Source organism: Apis laboriosa, unplaced genomic scaffold (assembly GCF_014066325.1).
Source record: "Apis laboriosa isolate Shangri-la unplaced genomic scaffold, ASM1406632v1 scaffold125_cov141, whole genome shotgun sequence".
In the NCBI taxonomy this organism is placed as follows: Eukaryota; Metazoa; Arthropoda; class Insecta; order Hymenoptera; family Apidae; genus Apis; species Apis laboriosa.
Genome location: NW_025221145.1, coordinates 592,005 through 614,637, shown reverse-complemented (window position 1 = coordinate 614,637; position 22,633 = coordinate 592,005). Strand labels below are relative to the sequence as shown.

General features: G+C 18.3%; 1 protein-coding gene across 1 annotated transcript in view; it reads right to left on the bottom strand.

Moving 5' to 3' along the window:
- LOC122720310 overlaps positions 1-22,633 on the bottom strand; it is a 348,706-nt gene that overhangs the window by 2,331 nt on the left and 323,742 nt on the right. The window contains 5 exon segments of the mRNA XM_043946929.1: positions 2,627-2,718; positions 3,968-4,149; positions 5,926-6,046; positions 11,970-12,143; positions 12,146-12,331. Of these exon segments, the coding sequence (XP_043802864.1) occupies positions 2,642-2,718; positions 3,968-4,149; positions 5,926-6,046; positions 11,970-12,143; positions 12,146-12,331 (740 nt within the window). The 3' untranslated portion in view covers positions 2,627-2,641.

Below are 22,633 nucleotides of genomic sequence, written 5' to 3'. Positions count from 1 at the left end.
ATTGTAAATATATATATATATATATATATATGGATTATTTTTCATAAAATTATGAAATTCTTCAAAAAAATATTTAAAATATAAAAATTTTATCATACAAATTATAACAATATAATTGTCATATATGACAAGCAGATGTAAATTTTATTATGAGAAACTTATTGGATTTTCAAAATTCGATTTTTCATCAATATATCTACTTTTATATTATTTTTATATTACTATATATAAGCAAATACATCATAATATTTTGATAATGAAAATTAATTATATATAAGAAATTGTAATTTAATGACATTATTTTGCATATTAATCAACATCGTAATAGTATAATATTACAAGATCAAAAAATTTCTGTACAAAATTTTTCATATGCGAAAATTGTATCAAAAGATTATATCATTTCTATAGTTTTCTTCAGAATTGTGAATATTTCAATATATTGATTAAATAATATATTATTAATCAACAGTCAATTCAAACGTTCTAAGATATCGTATTTAACAAATATCTTTGTTAATCAAAATTTCTTTGATTAATTTTCCAGATGTAAAAGATATTATATAAACATTCATAATGCTAAAGTAAGGATTCTTATATATATTGGTCAAAATTATCTCTCTATTTCCTAGAAAAATAAAAAATGAAGAAGCAAATTTCTGCTGTTAAATATAGCTATATTATATAATTATATAATATCATTATAAAAAATATAATATAACTATACGAAGTAACAGCTATAAATTGTACAGCTACAATATTTTTTGTTCCTTGTGCAGCTAAAAATCAATCAGAATATAATTCTAGATTAAATCTGCTCATTAAATATATTCTTTATTTCAATATTTTTAATGTGAGATTTTATATTATTAATAAAATTCGAAGTAATTTCATTTAATCGTGTGATATCTGTGTGGTATCATATAATAAGCTAATCAATTTGTTTATTTTTCTGGATTTGGATTATTTTATAAGTTAACATTGAAAATCCGATGTCGAGATTTTTTTCTTTAAAATTTTTCAAACTTGTCTCTTTATTAGTCTTTAATATTCATCTTCGAAATCATGAATAATCGCATAAACATGAAATTTATAAACAATTGAAAATTTATTCTGTGTTTTTTTATTCAATGTTTTTTCTAACATAAATTTAAATGAATAAAAGAATTATAATAAATAGAGATAATAGATAAAAATTTTTATAATTATATGATTATATACATATGCGTCTTATCCATATAATTGTCATAAAAATGAAACTGTTCGAAATTTATAGCTCACAGATTCTAGAAAAAGTTGTTTTATCATTCTTCCAAAATATATTCTTAAACTATAAAAGAATATTTGTTTTATAATTTAAAGTCACATTATCTTTTTGTTTTGACATTCTTCTTTTTCAATTTCTATCATTTCCAAAAATTCTTCACTTCTTCAAATATTCTTCAGAATATTTACAGAATATAATTTAAACAGTATTAAAAACTTTAATATAACATCAATTTTCATTGTAAACAAAGTGTCGTTTTGTGATTTAATCATATTCTTTATTATATTATAACTTCATTTCTTTTGTTTATTTAATTATTTTTCATTATTATTCTCAATTTCAAATCTAATCATAAATAAAAATAAAAGTAATACTTTTAGGATTTATATGAATCATTTTTATCTTTATTATAATATAATTAACATATATTTATTATTGATATTTATAGTAAAATATAAATAAATATTTTTTAATCAACAAATCTTTACTATCAAATCAAAATCTTCAATACTGATAAAGACGAATAAGTTATTCATTTATTTTGTCGTTAGATGTAGCGAAAATGGAATTGAATTTTTCTTTATCTTGTGCAATACATTCAAAATTTTTTATTACATGTATAACATATTATATAAATATAATATAGAAGTTTTTCTAAATTGTTATAGAAAATACGATAATACAATAAAGCTTATATTTGTAATATCTAAATAACATATATAAACCAATTCTTCAATTTGAAGTTGTTTTATTAATTTATATTTTTATTTATAAAATACATAATTAAGATTATTTTTGAATAAAATCATTTAAAAAAATTGAATATCTTTTTATTTATATTGTATTCAATTCCTAATACCGTCTAAAACTTATATAGTTTTAAATTAACTTCTTTTTTACAAATATTTCGAAAACTATAAGAGATTAAATTATAAGTAAAAAAATATCTTTGACAACATAAATCAAAATCAAGATTAGTGACGAATAATAATTTTAAAATAAATATATAAATTACTATTTTATCTTTTCATTAATTATTTTGAAATTTTTGAAAATTTCTTTGAAAATCATTCAAAATGTTTTTAGAGTTTGCATATTAAAATTGGTCAAATTAAAATAACGAAATTGATTAATCATTAAGAAAATATAAAAAATCAAAGAGAAGCTATTTAGATTACATGTTCTTAGTTTTAAGAAAATTATAGTTCTTTGATATCTTAATCAAAGTTTATAAATTAATTTAATATAAAATTTCGTATAGATAAAGTTAATGTAAAACAAGACAAGAAAAAACAAATTTTAAAATAAGTTTTAATCTAAAATAATTTATCCTAGAAAATACTATATTAATTCACTTACCTAATAATTAAACGATTAATTGAATATGTTGATTAGTATCATTTGCATCATGATTAATAGAATGTTAATTGACGATCGAACAGCAAAATTTCCTGCAATCAAGTTATAATCTATATCATAAGATAGTATACAAATCGACTGATAAAAATATAACATAATGATATAGAAGATTGCAAATTTTTTATTTTTTTTTTTCGCCAAAGTAATCTTTAAAGAATTTGAATACAATATCTATTATATTAATTATATAATTTTTTAAAATTATTTTTTAACTAATATACTATATAGTTATTTAATTTTTTAAAATTAATTACATTTTTTACTTTGTTGAATATCAAACTTCGATAAAATCATTTATCTTTTAATTTTATCTTTTAATTTTAATTTTGGATAAGAAAAAAATTTGATATTAAATCAAAGAAATTTAAAAATCAAGATAAGAATTATTTTTTTAACTAAAAAATATAGAATCATAAATTCATGATTGATCATACAATACTTTTGTATTTATCAATAGAAGTAAAAATTATTTTCAGCATGTAATAATTATTTTTAGAAATAATAATTAATTTCAGTAAAAACACTAATTGCTTTCAATTATAATTGTTTTCAGCATAATAATATAATTAGAAATTTTCGTTTAGTATCTTTATTTAAATATATATGTTATTACTGATTTTAAATCATAATTTTTAAATTATATTTATTTAATAAATTTTTTTAAATGGATGTATTAATATCTTTATTTGAATTTATTTAATGTTTTACAAAATAACGATTCATTATAGATTTTTATTTAAACTTTTCTAATTTATTGCATATAACAAGTAATTATAAATTCTTTATCGTTAAACAAATTACTAAAAGATAAACATAACAGATTTTTAATTTTTATTTTTCTGATTAATTATAACAAATTTTCTATCTAAGAATGATTTTAAAAAAATTAAAAACAAAACTAAAATAAAGCATTTAAAATTATCAAATAAATTTATTTAGATTGTAAAAACAAATAATTTAACCATAATATAAAAATATAAAAATATTTCGAAACAAATCCAGTTCACTTTTATTTAAAAAATTAATATCAATTGATTTCTCGAAAGAATAAAACGTCATTAATTCGTATAAATATAAATTACATTTTTTTTTCTTTTTTCTTTATTAACAAACTTTATATCATTTTCTTTTTTTTTTCTTTAATCCTTCTCTATAATAGCGATATGAAGATATCAAGGTTAAAACGCTTTTTGTAAGTATGCAGAAGAAGATAAGAAATAATACAGAGGTAACGAGATAGACAAAGATACACAGGATAGATTAAAATACGTTTACACTAACCAGGATAGTAGACAATTTCGTGAGAAACGTTGTAGTTCACCTTTGGTATACCAAGTAAGCATTTGACAGTAGCTGTTTCCGGCAAATCTTCATCCAATAAAGCCGTTTGTGATAAGATATCGTATAGTCCATCGGCACGCAGCATAACAGTGGGCTTCGCTGTTTGCTTTTCTAGAACACCTCTATAATAGAAGTGACATTTGCAAAATTATCATGATTGTTGAAACTCGAAATGTCTGCTAATTATACCTTAGTATATTAACATTATTACAGAAATATATGTTTATTATTATTATATTGTATATTTATATTATTGTATTGTATTTGTTTATTCTATTATAGCAGTAAATTAAGTATTTCAAGAACAGAATTAATATGGATTTAGTAAAACAGATTTGAATAAAAAAGATTTTAATTGCGTACAATTGCGAAAAATATGGAAATAGAAAGAAGAAACATAGAACATAAAAATAAAGTATAGAAAAATTTATACAAATCCATATGAAATTATAATCTAATATATGGATGACATTAATTTAATTTTATTTTTTCAGAAAATTTTAGTTATTGAATAAAAGAAATTCAAAAAATTTTAAAAATTTTAAATGATTTTAATTGAAAAAAATTCAAAATTTGAAAAATCGTAATTTCAAACTTTCTTAAATTTTAAATTATATTCTTTTTCCTTTTTTTAAAATTAAAACTTGAATATTTTTAATTAAAATTTGAAATGATTAAAATTAGAGATATTTCACATAATATTTTTAATTTTTAATTAAATTTTAATTAGTTATTTATATAATATTATTAATATTATTTATATTATATAATATAAATATATTATATAATTATATATAATATATATAATATATATAATACATATAATTATTATATAATTATATATAATATAATATAATATATATATATTATGTAATATAGTTATTTATATATTAATTTCAATTATCAATAAATAAATAAAGAAATTTCGAATATCAAACATGTTATTGGTTTACTGCAATAATATAACACAAAAATCATTATTTTAGAAAAAATGATAGATAATAGATTTCCATCATTTATAAGGATACTTAAAGATATCAACGTTAAAATTTTTTTAAAGTTGAATATTTAAAAACTTACTTATAGAATTCTATCAATAAAAATAATGATTATTTTTATATTAAAAATTGAAAAACTGCAATTTTTAAATTTTGATCGATATAGAATAATTTATTAATGGAATATTTTTAAATCGAATTAAATCGATTCTAAATCGAATTAAAGAACTTTCGTTTAGAATTTAGAACTTTTGTTCATAGTAATGTTCTAGAATTCATTAATACATGTGCAATAATATACACAATACAATATGCACAATATTATAAAAAATTTATATTTTTTTATATTTAAATGAATTTCAAAAATTAAATATATAAGATATTCCGGAAGTTCATAAGACCTTAACTAATAAAATAACTAATTTTTTTTTTTATAAAAATTCATTTCGGCTTTATCAATGAGTTTTTAATGAAAAACATTGGCCAATCAGATAGATCTATCGTAATATAGTAGTAGCATTGCATATGTATCAGTAGTGGATTATTGAACTTGAACATGCTCGAAACAGCATCTGTTGAATTTAATGCAACAGGATTCTTTGTTGTGGCCAATATTTTTTGTTAATATTTCTTCGTTAATGAACTCTAAACAAAAATTTTCGCAAAGGAAAAAGTTGCTTAAAATTATTTAAAAAAAATACAGTTAAATCTTATTGATCGATTTTTAAAAATCCTATTTATATATTGAAGACAAGACTTAATTAAAATTTTTGAAATAATAAAAGTTGAAATAAAAAATAATAAAATTAAAAATAATAAAATCTAAAAATATAAAAGAAATAAAGTATTTTGTTGTAATGCTTGATTGAAAGATTGGAAAGCTTGTTGGAATATATTTACTCGATAAATATATCTAAAATAGGTTGGGGATATAGTCCTTCTGCTATACATGTTATCTCCACTCCATCTTTATCATCTATAGTTTTCTTCTTATATACAAGATCAAATTTGTCCTCCGTTGCTGAAACAAATAAGTTTTAATTTATGTGATATCACATTGAAATATCAACTTATTTTATTTAAAATTTACAATTAATAATCATGGTGATAATATTCTTAATCATGAAATTATGATTTTTTATTTTAAAAAGTAAATATAAAATTGTTTTATTAATTCTTATGTATAATGTTTTTTTTCCTATGAAAATAATAAAGACGATTATATGGCTCATTTTAACTTTTAGATATTTTAAATAAGAAATAATTTAGTCTACAATGAAAGTAATTTTTAAAAATAATTATATCATAGGTAATTCATAATAGTTTAAGTTAAGTTAAGCTAGATTAAATTTAATTTAGTTAGATTAAATAGAATACTTAATTATGTATAATTTATATTCTGTATTTAATATTCAAAAATTAATATTCAAAAATTAAATTTAAATAGAAGAAATATACAAAAATGAAAAAAGCATAGATTTTTTTAAACTATTATGAATTAAAATAAAATATTATCCATAAAATATTATCCATATGTAATATATATTTTATATTTAACGAATAAAATTTTGAAAAAAAATTCGTTTAAACATGTGACTGAAATTTCATAATCATTTTAAAAAGTATATCGAAAATATACATTTTTTTATATTGATAGAAAACAATATAAATTAGAATATTCTTGGAATATTTTTTTTCTATTATTATTATTATTATTATATATTATTATTATTATATATTTCTATTATGTTTAGTATATCTATATTGTGATGATCTTCTACAAAAAACAAAGCTTTTACTTTCAAAATGAATTCAATATTTTTTTTTTAAATCGTAGTGCTACTGTTGTTTTTTATTTTTAATTTTTACTTATCTTTTCTAAATTAGTTTTATATATTAATCATTCTATAATTATATCATTGGAAATAAATTATCAAGTTATCATAAAACAAATTGGAAAACAAATTTGATTCTTTACAAACGACAAAGTTTAATAATGATTTCGGACTTATTCAAAATAGAAAGTAAATTTGCTATTGCTATAAAACCAATTGTGGAATTTTATCCATTCCACGTTTTTTAAACGAATTTACATTCTCTAAATTATATTCTATTTTATTATAACTTTTATTCAATCATATTTTATATTTATTTATATTATATTCACTTCCAACCAATCAATTTTTATATGTATATTTATTATCAACTGCTTATGCACAGATATTGATAAATCCTATTTTTAATTTTAATCCTAAAGAGATTCTTTAAATTTTAAGTAATCCATATTTTTTTTCTTCAAATTTATATCTTTATCTAGATAATTGAGTATAATGATGATTCACTTTTTACATCTTGTTCTCAATTCTTTAAATTTTAATTAGAGCTTATAATGGACGAATTCTTAGAAAGTTTTATTAAAACTTCTGAATTACTAATGTGAATAAAATTTCTAGAAATATCAATAATAGTTGCTAGTATATTATTTAAATAAATTTAAATATTTATAAAATGTTAATATATATGAGATATTTTTTTAATTTCTAAATATCAATTCTAGAAAAATAAATAAAAATATTGATTAAATATAAGCAATTTCAATTAAATGAAACGAGACAGATTGAGATAGAAAACAATATAAATTAGAGTTCGATCTTGATTTGTCATATCATCATTTCATTCTATCTTTATCACACTTTATTCAATTTTATAAATCTTGATCAATTTTTGTAAATCAATTCTTATATTTGTTTTGATTTTTAAAATCAACTTTTCAAATCTCTTACGAATATTTTATATATATATAAAATGTTAAATAGGTATTCATATATTTAAATTTATATATATTGAAGTATGCATAAATGTAAGTATTGAATATACATCTTATTTTAATATATGTTTAAAATAATTTAATTTTTTAATTTTTAATTTATTTCTTTTTATATATATTTTATTAATTGATAATATCGTTGTTAAAAAAAAATAAATATTTTATTTATTCATCTATTTATTTGAAATTTTATTATTGGCTATTTTTGTTGTTAAACTATTCATTATACCATTATTATATATCAATTTATTGAAAAACATTGAATCAATTCCGCATATATATGTATATTAGATTAACTAATTTTCGGAATCAAATTATAACATAAAAAATTTAATCAATATATTCTCAATTTTCAATAAGTTTAGCTTTCTTTAGAGATGGTTAAACTCTTATCACTTAAATTTTTATGAATTATAATATTATTATATATATAACGAATATAAAGTAATATTTTATAAATAAATAAAAAGATAAAAGTTTCATTTAAATTTAATCAATAAAATTAATTTAAAAAATTTTAAACTATAATATATTCTATTATATTCTACTTCTTTATACTATAATATATTCTAAATATTGATTTTAAAAATCTTTTATTTTTAATTTATTATGTTTATTTGTACAATTATATTGAAATTGTAATTTACAAAAACTTAAAAAATCTATTTTATATATATATTGTACACATATATTTTTCAAAAATTTTAAAATATTTATTATTTTTGCTGAAAATATAAATATATATATATATATATATATATTGTATTATTATATTATTGTATATATAAATTAATTTAATAATTTATAAAATTAAGTAAAATAATTAATACAATTTTTATTTTTTTTTAGAACAAATTTGTATTATGATTGATGTTTGATTGTTATGTTTTAATGTATTCTACATTATGCATGTTTAATGTTTTTTACAACAATTTCTATCTTTTTTTTCTTCTTTTGATGATCTTTGTATAAAAAAAAAGAAATTGACAATGCATAAAAATAAAAGAAAGAATTAAAATGCAATAAAAAAAGAATCAAGTGTTGTAATAATCAAGAATATATAAAAATTTTCATATTTTCTCATTATCTTTAAATTATTTTTTTTTGATCAATTATATATTTATATTTATTTATATATTACTTATTTATATCCAAAAATTTTTTATAATTCAAAAAATTTGGAATTAAATAATTTTTTGAAATTATTTATTTACATTTTTATTCATTATTTTTTTATATTTGATTTATTTATTTCTATTTCTATTTATGTTATTTATATTATATATATATGTTATTTATATTTTATTAAGTTATAAACAATTGAAATTTCTTTTAAATGAAGCGAAACAAAGATAGAAATTATTTCACTTTATCATATCGTCATACAGTCCTATTTTATTTTCGTCTTGCTTCATCTAACATGAATTTAAATTGCTTATAATAAACAAACATCAACGATATTTTGTATATTAACTTTTGTGTTTGTTAGTTTTTAAAATCGATTTTTTACGAATATATTAACGAATTTATTATAACGAATATATTACGAATATAAATAATTATATATTAATAATTACTTAATCAATTTGAATTTAAATGATAAATTTTAATAATCACTTAGAATTAATATATACCTTTAACTTTATATATAAATTATATTTTGTTGCTATTTTCTTAAATATCTCAAGAAAAAAAGAAAAAAATCTAAAAAAAAAAAAAAAATAGTATATTTATTTTCCAAGAGAAGAAAATCGTGATATTAGGAGAAGTTTTACAAAATTAACGGAGCGAAAGAAAGAAATTAAGAGAAAGAAGAAATAAAATAAAATATAAAGAAAAAAAAGAAGAAATATAAAATAAAAAATATTAATTTCGGAATCATATATTTTAATTAATGAAACTCTTAATAAATAATAAATAATAAATAAATGAAGTTCTTAAATAGAAATCTTAAATAAAAGTTTTTTCGCGATATTTTTTTCTTTATGGTAAAAATATGTATATTTTAACTTTCATGTAAAAATTGGAATTCGAAAATAGAAAAAAAACATCACGATTTATATTATTCTAACAAAATAATTAAAAAAATTTTAAATAAAGCTTCTATCCTAAAAATATAAACAGAAAAAAGAAAAGAAATAAAAAAAGAATTAAAGAAAAAAAGAAATTAATTATTAAAAATTTCAAAAGTTAAATGCATATTTTTTATTATTTATATGAAATATTAATTATTAAATATTATGGAAATATTAAATATATTAAATATTAATGGAAGAAAAGAGAAAAGAGATCGATTTACAATAGACTGTAAAGCTTGTTCGATTTCTGTTGTGATTTCATGTATTATAAAATACGACAAAATAATATGACGAAATAATATGATGGTTCAATAAATTATCACGCATTTTAATTGAAACTCGTCTCTGAAAAATAATTAATAAATTCAAAAGAAATGAAAAGTTTCGTAATAATTCAAGTATTTAAGAATTAAATTGTTAATATTTTTTTATAAAATATAATGATTGAATTTTATATAAATGAATATAATATTCAAATATTATTATTTCGAAAATAATTTATTAATGCATAGAAGAATTAATTTACGCGCTTATTTTTTAAATACATACGGGTTTATACGTTAATTATTCAGAAAATAATTAAAAAATTAAATAATTAAATAATAAAAATATAATTAAATAATTAAAAAATCAAAAAATGATATAATTAAATTTTTGAATATGAATTATTTTATATCTATTCTATAATGTTTTTATTTTTGAAATGTCATATTTTATTTCGTTATGCCCGTATTTTTCAAAGATTTTAATCAAATATTTAATAATTTACATTATAATTTCTCTTTATATTATAATTTCTTATTTCTATGAATTTTATAAATTATGAAACAAATTAAAACTTTCACTTATGTTTTAAATTTATTTATATTTTTCTATTTATGTTAATTAATAAGAAATTTTTAGTTAAAGGTATCAGTTATTATAAATAAAGAATCATATTCTTTATTAATTAAAATAGAAAGTAAGTGAATAAATCTTTGTTAAAACGTTCAAATTTATTTTGTGCATCACTGATTATAAAAAAAAGTTATATTTAAATAATCAACAAAGATTATTTCATAAATACAAAGTAAGATAAAAACATTGACAAAGCTATATATAAAATGCACATTTGCTATTTCCATGTTTGAATAATAACAATTCAAGAATAATTTTTATACATAATACTAAATAAATAATGAAAATTTACTTTGTTTACATTTATAAAGTAATTTTTATTAATATTAATAATAATCTTTTGTAAACAATCTGAATCTTTTGTACTGATTTCTTGAATGAATCTTTCTTTATATTTAATATGTTGCAAAGAAACTTACTCATATATCGAATATTTGTAAATAATAAAACTCAAATTTATGTTAAAAAAATTGATTATAGGATTTATATTGATTATATTGATTATATGGATATTTTTTGTTTTGATGAGTACTATAAATCTTAAAATCTTGAAAAATTTTTCTTTATAATACCCTCTATATTTAATTTCATACAATTCTTATAAATTCTTATAAATTTACTTTATTCTTAAAATTTAATATAATATATTATATTTTCTATAATAATATTTTTTACATTATGTCAAAAAATCTTCAATCTGTAAACAATGAACGATGTCTCGATAATCGAGTTTTTCTAGTGATTGGAAAAACTATTTGTCAATTTCCTATTGCTTTAATGCAATTTGGATCGATCAAGATGTACTAAGATTAATACATTATTGTTTTAATGTAATCTGAAAAGATCAAAAAAAAGGATATTGAATTGTTACCAAAAAAAAAAATAGTATATATAGTATATATGTATAAAGCGTAGTTACTATGATTTAAAAGCTTGATTCTCATTCATTTGGCTCAATAGTTATATTATACTCGATAAAAAGAAGCTTTAAAATGTTATTTGTGACGATATATTTCAAACTCATTAAAATTGGTATCTTTTTATATAAAATAATTACCAAAAATTTTCATCTTCATTTTCATGATAAAAAAAAAGAATAATTAGCCTATTTTATTCAACATAAATAATCAATAATGAAATACAATACACAACCATAGAGGCGCTTGCAGATTGCTCATCTGCGAAAATAGATATGACATATATATATTCGCCGGTAAGATCGATACCAGGTTTATTCAATTTCATGGCTCGGTAAGTGGTACATGGATCGTTACTAGCTTTATACTTTAAATCAACGTACTTCCGCGTGATATCTCAGCCAAAGGACCTCTACCGTATATCCATTGATAGGCCACTTCGTTTGTATTGAAAAACCATTTCACTACTAATCCGTTGCTCGATGTATTCTCGAGATCGTAATCGCAATCAAGAATTACATAATCGGTATTGTCGGCTTTCACTATCGACGGTATGTTCACGCTTTTTATTACCAGTTGACAACATTCTGAAAAATAGTAAAAAAAGTAAAGTTAAAAAAAGAAAGAAAGGAGAAATTGGGAGAAAAGACGATTCTTCTTTGTATTTTTTTCTTTTTTTTTTTTTTTTTTGTTGAAGATTTGATTGATTTTTTTTTTTTATTGAAGACACTGAGAAAATCGCGATCGATTTGTTTCAAAAATGTGATAGAAATATATTTTCGTAATTGATTACTGGGATATGATGCGCAATTTATTACAATGAACATTGCTTTGATTTTAAATTAAAGATTAAATAGAACTATTGAAAGATATTGTTCTTAATTTTATGTCAATAGATGAAATAATTTTATGTCAATGATATCATTTCTTCGATTTTATTCGTAATACTTCAATTGCGTAATTTTTTTGAAAATACCGTGCAGAATACTAAATCTTTAGACGCATTTATGTTACAAGTTATTCGTTATTCAAAAAAAAGTTTCTAATGCTGAGCGCAAAATTCCGCAAATTCAAGTTAAATGATATAAAGAAAGATTTCGAATTAGATTTTAATTTGATAAAAAAAGAAACAAAGTAGAGATATTAGAAAGTTATCATTCAATAGAATGGAGAAAGTCATTCAATTGTTTCTGTTTTTTTCAAGATGATATTACAAATTTGTCACATATTTTATTGTTTTCAATATTGATGATGTTTATTGATAAATAAATTCACATTTGCATAATTATTGTATAAATAAACATATGTATATATTGTATGATAAATAATGGAAAAAGAAAATTATTGTAATTCCTACGTTATTGTATTTCTTATGATATTGTTGTAATGAGATATGGATTGCGAAATTATTCATCCAGCATCAACGTTATTTTGAATATGTCTAATGAATTTCATTTTGACCGATACAATTTCCACTCATTACAGAAATACATACGAAATTTGAAACTGTTTTAAAATTTATAAACGTACACGATAGGAAATCAAATCAACTTCGGTTCTTTATTGTTTTATTATGAATTTATAATTTTTATTCATTTTTTGTTTTGCTTGTTTTTAAAAAATTATACAAAATTGTTGAAGATTGTTAAACATTTTTGTATAATGAGTAAAGCGTATTGCAATATATAAATACATTATTTTATTAAAGAAAATTAAATTAATAATTAAAAATTAAAAATTATATTATATAATATTAATAATATTAATAAATATAATATATAATATTATATAATATTATAATATTATAATAAATTAAAGATATATTTATTATAATATTTGTTGTAATGAGAAAATAAATTCTTCTCTTATTTCCTTTTATTATTATATTATAAATAAGAAATATATATTATAGAATTCTATTTATAATATTAATGAATTGTATAAGAACTATAACATTGTTTTGAAATGCATTTTTAAATAATATATCAACAATATTTAATAAAACAGCATATAATTCCTGAAAAAATATTCGATCATTTTTTAAAAAAAATTTTAAAATAGATTAACTCTTAAAATTGAATTAAATCACTATAAAGACTGAGAAATATAAGTTTTTTCAAAAAATTATAAAGATTAATTTGCTAGATGATATGTAAAAAAATTTTGAAAAAAATTAAATTGGAATCACAAAAAAAATAATTGTTTTCTATTTTAACTTTTTTATCTGAATTTGTAATAAAAAGTTATAAATAAAAATAATATATTTTGAAGATTTATGTCAATTATATATATTGAAAATTTTATCGAAATTGATGCAAAAATAAGCAACAAACATCAAAAGATATAATAATTTTTAAATTTTAAAAGATAATCGAATGAATGAACTATCAGATCTTGTATTAAGAAAAAACAAAAAAAAAAAAAAAACAAAAAAGAAAATAATTCGCAAATTTAAATATTTTAAAATCCAAAACATAAATTTTTTTTAATGTATTTTTTTAAATTTCAGTTACTTTTTGAATCTTAAAAAACAAACAATATATTTTCATATTACTGATTCTGACCAAAATTAAAAGGATAGTTTGTGCAATTATGAGAAGAAAAAAACAAGTGGAAGCATTTCGTGATAATTACGAAATATCGTCTTGCACAGAAAAAAACAGTTCGCTGTTCTGATAGAAAAAAAAAAACATCTTTTATCATCAATTCTCTCAAACTATTTTCTTCTCTATTTTATTTTATTATTTTTTTTTTTTTTTTCCATATAAACGCTGCACATCTTTATGTGTCTCATATTTTTCACCAACTAGAAAATTTTCAGAAATGAATCATCGTTTTATTCACGACGTAAGTTAGAAATTTATGGATCTTCAGAATACACGAAAGAAATTCATACTGCGAATTTATATATATGTATATTGTGACGGACCTGTAACATAATATAAGAAGTAATAATAATAAATAGTATATAAGAAGAATAAAAAAAACGAAATCATCACGAATAAATTTATTGATTAATTTGATTAATATTTGATATTCAACATGTTTTATGATATTTTATGATATTTAATATTTTTATTAAACATGTTTATTATTAATGATTCATTTATTTTCATTATGACTTACTCAATACAATTCTACTAATGCAATTCCTTAAAATTGAAATAACAAAGAAATTAAGAGAAATTTTAAAATAAAATCAAAACAAAATAATAATATATAATGATCGAATAAATTAATTTTTAATTAAATAGAATAGTAGAGCAGTTCAGACATGCGTAAAACGGCGATATTATTAACTCACAATATATATATATATATATATATATATATATGTTATCAAAAATTGATATCAAAATTAACTATGTACAAAAATATTCACTGATTATCGCTGGAATAAAAATGCATGATCGCATTTTCGACTTTCGTCATTCATTATTTTAAACTTTTATTTTAATTTCATCAAAATAATATAAAGACTGAGAAATATAATGCAATGTAAATATAGTGATTTAGAATTTTTCGAACATCATATTGAGAAGATTTTTGAAACAAATTGATAGAAATCGAAAGAATAAAATATAAAATGGAATGGAAAATAGAATATTATTTTAAAAATATTGAATTTATCATATGATTGGATAAAAATTATTATTATTAAAACAATTGCATATGAAATATTTTAAAGAATTAAAATTATAGAAAATTTTATATAAGAAAATATATTGTAAAAAAGATTAATTACAAGAATAAGAATAATATGATTTATCGTCCGTACATTAAGATACTAGAAACTTCATGCTTTGAAATTTTTGTAATTTTTTCTAATGATTATTTAAATATAGTTGTATTCAATTAAACAGAACCTATATATTATAAAATTTTAATTAATTGTAAAATTAAACAATTAATTATAGTATAATTGTATAGTATAATTAATTATAGTATAATTGAATAAAAAAATTTAATTACATAAACTTTTATTTTTTTTATGAAAATTTTTACTTTGTTTACTTATTCTCTTAATAGTCATGGTTATTAAAACATTTCGATTATATATTAAATTTATCTAAAATAATGTAATTCTGTTTTTAAAAAATAAACATGACTTTGAATTAAGATAATAATATCGCGACATAATTTATTAAATCAATAAATAAATTTATTTAATCAATAATATTATCAAAAAATTGTTTTCAGAAAATTGTATTCACGAAAAGTTTTTTCTTGTTTTATTTTTAATTATTCCTTAATTGAACGAATTATCTTCAATTAAATCTATATTTAATTAAATATTTACTGCTTAGTATATGACCAAAATTCGACATTATAACAGATTGTTCTTTATGAATTGTTCTTACGCTAAAATGAATTTTCTGTGTTATAAAGTGGTGACCGAATGAACTCTTGACCTTGCAAATAAATCTTAAAGTAACACGGAAAAAACACTTTATCAACTATGACGAAGAGTCTGGTTGGCCATGATTGCAAAGGACCGAGATTACATTTCCCAGTAAAAAGTATTACAAGAAATGTTACAAAAAAGATAACATGATTTTATAAAGTTTACATGGGACAATATCACGGTAACTTACCGAAAAAATCATCATATGTTAAAAAATATTGACATGTATTACATATTAATATCTTTAATATTTTTAAACCAATTTAAATTATTTTACTATTCATTAAATATTTTATTATTCTATCTATTCAATTTATTTGTCTTTAACTTGAAATTTCATTATATTAATTTTCATTCATAGTTTCTGGGAAATTCTTATATATTTTCTTTTAGCTAATTAAACTAATCTTGTTTTTAAACATGCTTTGATTAAATTCTCTAAATCTTATAAATGATAATACTTTATATTTATATTTCACGCTAATTTTCTTTTATATGTCAAACATTAATTATTATGTTATAATAAAATACATTAATAAGATATATGGATAAATTCATTAGTATAGAATATATTATAATAATATAATATACTTATTGATATTATTATTATATAATTAAATATATTTAATTCTAATATATAAAAATATATCGTTATTATATTATATTACATAACATGTTATGATATATGTTCCTAATTGATTTTATTTTTTATACGATCTCTTATATAATTTCTTATTTCATATTTTTCTCTCTGCTATTATCATTTCTTATGTAAAAAATGCTTAATTATTAATGTTTCTTATAACTTGTAACTTATGAGAAAAGTTGATTCGTTTTGATTAAATAAATATAAAATTTTTCTGGATATTATTTTTATTTATTATTAAATATAATTGTTGCTATTTCACTTTATATTTCACTATTTAAAAAAATATCTGTAATATTTTAACAAATACTACAAATATTTTTATTAAAATAAAGCTTAATATTAATATTAATTAAAAATCAATAAATCATATAATATATCTCGTATCAAAAAAACAACTTTTAAAATATTTAAAACGAATATTTAAAATGCAAAGGAGTTTAGAAAACATGAATTTTCGTAACGTATTTGAATTTATATAAGTACGAATTATATAAATAAAAATGAAATATGAAGAACAATTATAAGTATCATTTTTTTCATTTGAAAAGAATTCAATTTCATGACATGTATATATTTTTTTGTTTATAATATAAGATGTATTCTTTATATAAGTACTTCATCGATCAATGTTATAGAACGATGATAATAGAACAGCATAGATGTTTATTCAATATAGAAATATAGAAAAAATTTTAAGATCAAAAAAACGAAATTATTTAAATTGATAGAAGTAAAGATAAGAATAAAGCAGAAAAAGAATGAATCACTTACGATATATTGAAAACTAAGAAAAAATGTACTTATGTTTCATTGTACCGTAAATCTTATGGTCTTGTTTCAACTTACTTAATTCAGTTTGATTATTCTCTTTAATTACTTCATTTCTTCTACTTCATACATCTTTTTGATATCTTTTATAATATATCTTTTATAATATTCTTTCTTTAATATATTTATGTTCCATGATATGATCATAAGATTTAAAGAAAAAAATGGAGAAAATAATTTTTTATTAATGATATTTCAAATTTATAATTATTATTATATTTATATTATATTTATTAATTATTATTTATATAAATTTATTTTATTTTGAATATAAATAATAAAGAATATTATTTAAAAGAAAAAGTAAATAAACAAAGAAACAAAATCTATATTTCTTAATATTTAATATGAAGAAAGTAAACAAGCATAAAGCATTTGATGATAATCATCAAGATCTTTTAGATAAATGAAAAGTTAAAATTAAGAAAATTTAATAAATACCTATTTTAAACATCTGAAGATATACTGCAGATTCAAAAAAGAAAAAAATAATGCATTATTAAGAAAGAATTATTAAATTATATATATATATATAGATATTGCAGATATATATTATACATTATAATCGTCTTAAACTCATAAAAGATGCACGTATAGATATAGATGTTTTTAATTGTTATATTTCGAATTAATGATTTATAATTTAATTAATTTGTGAATATTAAAATTCATTTGGGTATTGAATATGAAATTTAATTCCGGAAAAATTTCTATTTTTATTTTGTTGATGACTGTCAAACAATGAGTAACTAATTTCATAAGAATGTCATAAGAAAGATTCGCAGAGATTAAAATGCACATGTTATTAAAAGTGGTAATTCATAAATTTATCAAATTTATTTTTGACTTGAAAGAAAAATTAAAAAAGATTATGAAAATATAGTACAAAAAATATGTAAGACCGTCTCTTTTGATGATTCTCAGATAATGATCGACTTGAAATGATACACACAATCTTCACTGACTAATTAAACAAACAATAAAATCATAAATCATTCCAAGTTTCGAAAAAAACATGCTAATTGTAGTGAACTAAAAATATGTGTAATAAATATTATTATTCATTCAGCTGGCAAATACAGAAGATAATTGCTATTCATTAAAAAATGTTTAGAAGATTTAAATTTAATGATTTTGTGATTTTGTTGTTGAAGAATTTATATTAATATTAATTATAAGAATATATAATAAGAAAATATAAATTTTAAAACTTAATCAAAAATGTTTTTTAATAGGGCTTTTTAAATTATTTCAAAATCAAATAAATATAAATGTCATGTATCTCTCGATTTTCTGTAACTTTTGCTTAAAAATTTTCCATCTTCTATATTTTTTGAAATATTTATATGATTCCGAATAAATTATGCAATATATATTATATTGATAATCATTTATATTATTTACTATATATTATGTTATGTACTACAATTTTTTGTATTTTTTATCTTATACAACATGCATCAAAAATGACCTTCATAAGTACTTATCATCTATTCTTTACTAAATATATTAATGTAATATTATTTAATAAATATAATTTATTTTGATAAATATTAATGTAATATTATATCTCTGATATTCTTAATATTTAAAATATGAGTTTGAAGAATAACTTTATTGATAAGTTCATTTTATGAAATGAAATATATTCTTTCTTCTTTTTTTTCTTTTCTTTTTCATCTCTTTTATTTTTAGTATCTCACTTGTTATTGAAATACGATTATAATGTAATTGTACTTACATTAATATCATAAATATAATATTGTAAAATTTAAGATTAATTTAAAATAACTCACTGCACGAATCATTATTAAACAATCATTATGATTAAGCATTATGAAGAGCATATTATCAAAAAAATAATCTATATTTTATTTTGATTATATTTAAATTATACGATGTTAGGTTATGAAAATATTATAGAAAATATATACAAAATATGTAAGACCATTTCTTTTGATGATTCTCAGATAATTTTTTTGACATTAACATTCCTAAGTATACCAAATTAAACCAACATTCCATCAGCGAAACTGTTCTATTGGCTTTCGATATTTTTCTTGATAATTTGATGTAGCGCATGAAAATAAGAAATAAGTCGAATTAACAACTCTGAAGTACACATAACATTTTATTTCTGTGAAATGATAAATCATAGTCACATATTGTTGCAATCAGATTATATACTAATACGTGAACATGATAAAAGAACAAGGAAGTCGCCACATGAACACGTAAAGATTAATACATTCTTGGCTTCTGTCTGAAATGAAATATAAGACAGTTTCCACAGACTAACTTCTGATAAATGAGTTTTTTTTTTATTTTCTTTATCATCATATACATATCTGATCGCATAAAAATCTTTAATTGGAAATTTGAATATTAGAAAAATAACGTATTTCGAAAACCATGAAGAATAATAGCTCAATTCGTTTTTTATGATCAAATATAATTTTACTTTATTATTTCAGATATTTCAATCTATAGGATGCTTTTTTTTAATTTAAAACAACTTAAGTTTTTTAAATTAATTAAAAATCTGCATTAGCTAGACAGTCAAATCAAAAAATAAAAAACATATTTAAAAATTTTATAAATTGAATGGAAAAATATTGTATAATTGTAAAATAAAGAATGAATCAATAATCAAAATGCTAAAAGTAGATTATAAAAATATATAATGGATAAAATTTTCCATTATAATTGATAATTCAAATCGATTACTTTAAAAATAAATTCTTTAGTATAAAATAGTATTCTTTAGCATAAAATAAATATATGGAATTTAATGAAAATTCATCAATGATTTCATAATTTTTATTATAAATGTGTATGTTACATGTGAAAAAATGTATATGCTGACCAAGTAGCATTATTAGATTAGCCTTAGTTTCTTAGTTTATCTGATAGTATATTTTCTTACGTAAATAAATTTTGTTAGATTAAGATTGCGATATTATTCTCAATTATGATAAATTGCATATAATTATATCAAAATCTTATATGCTTCAATTTATCTGACTAATAAAAGGTGAAGGAAAGAAAGAAGGAAATAGGAGAATGAATTTGCATGTTACCAACTTAATTAACATATCTTATATCTATATCTTATAAATGATCTTATTTGACGTAATTCTAACCATCTACTATGTAATGGTATCTTTGAGATGGCTTATCATGAAACGAAAATTGTCATACTTTTCAATATTGTCTTCGTTAAATTCTCATATTATAAAGATAAGTTAGAATTTAGATCTTTTAAAATAAAATATTCGAATATTAATTAATTAAACATCAATCAATGATATAAGATATAAACTCATGTCAATTCTAGTATTTATTTTTTTAATTATATAATATTCATCAATTTGATTCTAATTTTATTTTTTATATTTTCTTTTGACTCTTATATTAATCTAAAATTATATCGATATTTTTTTGATAACTGTATTTCTGATAACAATTTATTTAATAAAACTCTTAGAATATAAATCAATAATAAATATATTAAATAGTAACAATCTTTTTTATCAAATATATTTTGATTAAAAAAAAATAACTAAATTCATCATCTAACAAAAGAATTAGTTAATTGATTTTAATTTGGATTTTGTATAAATTTGGTTTTTTGAAATTATAAGAAATGAGAATTTTTTATTCAATCAAGAATGAATATTTTTGAATATATTTTTTGTGTTTTTTTGATTTTATAATAAGTTTTCTGAAGGTATAACAATTACAATTAAGTAAAAAATAATACTATTAGTAGCATATGAAATTATATATTATATAATTAAATTATATATTATATTATATTATAGATTAGTGACATTTATTTATCACTGGCTTCGCTATAATATTGAATATATTAATTCTTTAATATAAATTCTTAGAAAGAACATTAAATCTTAAAGATTTGAATAATTGTATATTTATTATAAATATAAAAAGTATTCAATCAAATATTTCTTCAATTTAATAATTTGAAATTTCTAATAATATGCCATGAAGATTCCATTATTATAATTTTTGTCATTATCACAATTTTCATGAAAACTGAGAAAATCATTTGTAGAATTAACAAAACGAATTTGAATGAAAACAAGTTTTCTAAGAATCATATTGCCATACACGATCAAAAACTATTTCAATTTCGTGAACAATTTATTGTTTATACAATACATACAATTTACGTAAACAGATGGAAAGGAAAATAGTATGAATTGCAGATCGTTGGAAAATTTGCATCACAAATTTTATAAAATATATAATATTTTAGCTTTCGAATATATGCGGAAGAAGCTATCACGATTCTAATAAAAAGATTCGTATTCATATCTCGCTTACATATCACATTCGAGAATGAAAATTTTTACAATTAAATAATTATTAATTGTATTTCAATGATCAATCGAATTACTTTTTTATATTTAATATGTAATATTAATTATTATTAATTAATATTAATTATATGTAATATTTAGTTATTAAAAATATCATTTGTTATTAGAAATATACGACATTAAATAATTTTTGTAACCTTTAATAATAAATTAATTTGATTTGATATTTTATTTTGTTCGTTTTTTTTTATGTGAAGTAAATTTTCGATTTTACTTTTAACTATATAAAATTTATATAAAATAAAATAATTATATAAAATTTTTTCTTCAATTATTAATATTAAATTATTATGTCTTCGATTAAAAAAATTGACTTTTCAACATGGTAATTTAAAATCAAAATGCTCAATTTGTTTCTTTTCTATTTTTTTACTATGAAATTTTATTACTATTTTATTACTATGAAAAAATTATTTAATGTTATTACTATTATCATTATATTTAATATTATCATTTCAATATTACCACTATAATAAAATTCTTTAAATCTACCAATTGAGATTTTGTATTATTATTATTTGTGTATTTTAATAACTCACAATTTTATCTAATTTATTTTTATAATAATTCTTATGAATAAATTTATTAAAATAAAAAAAAA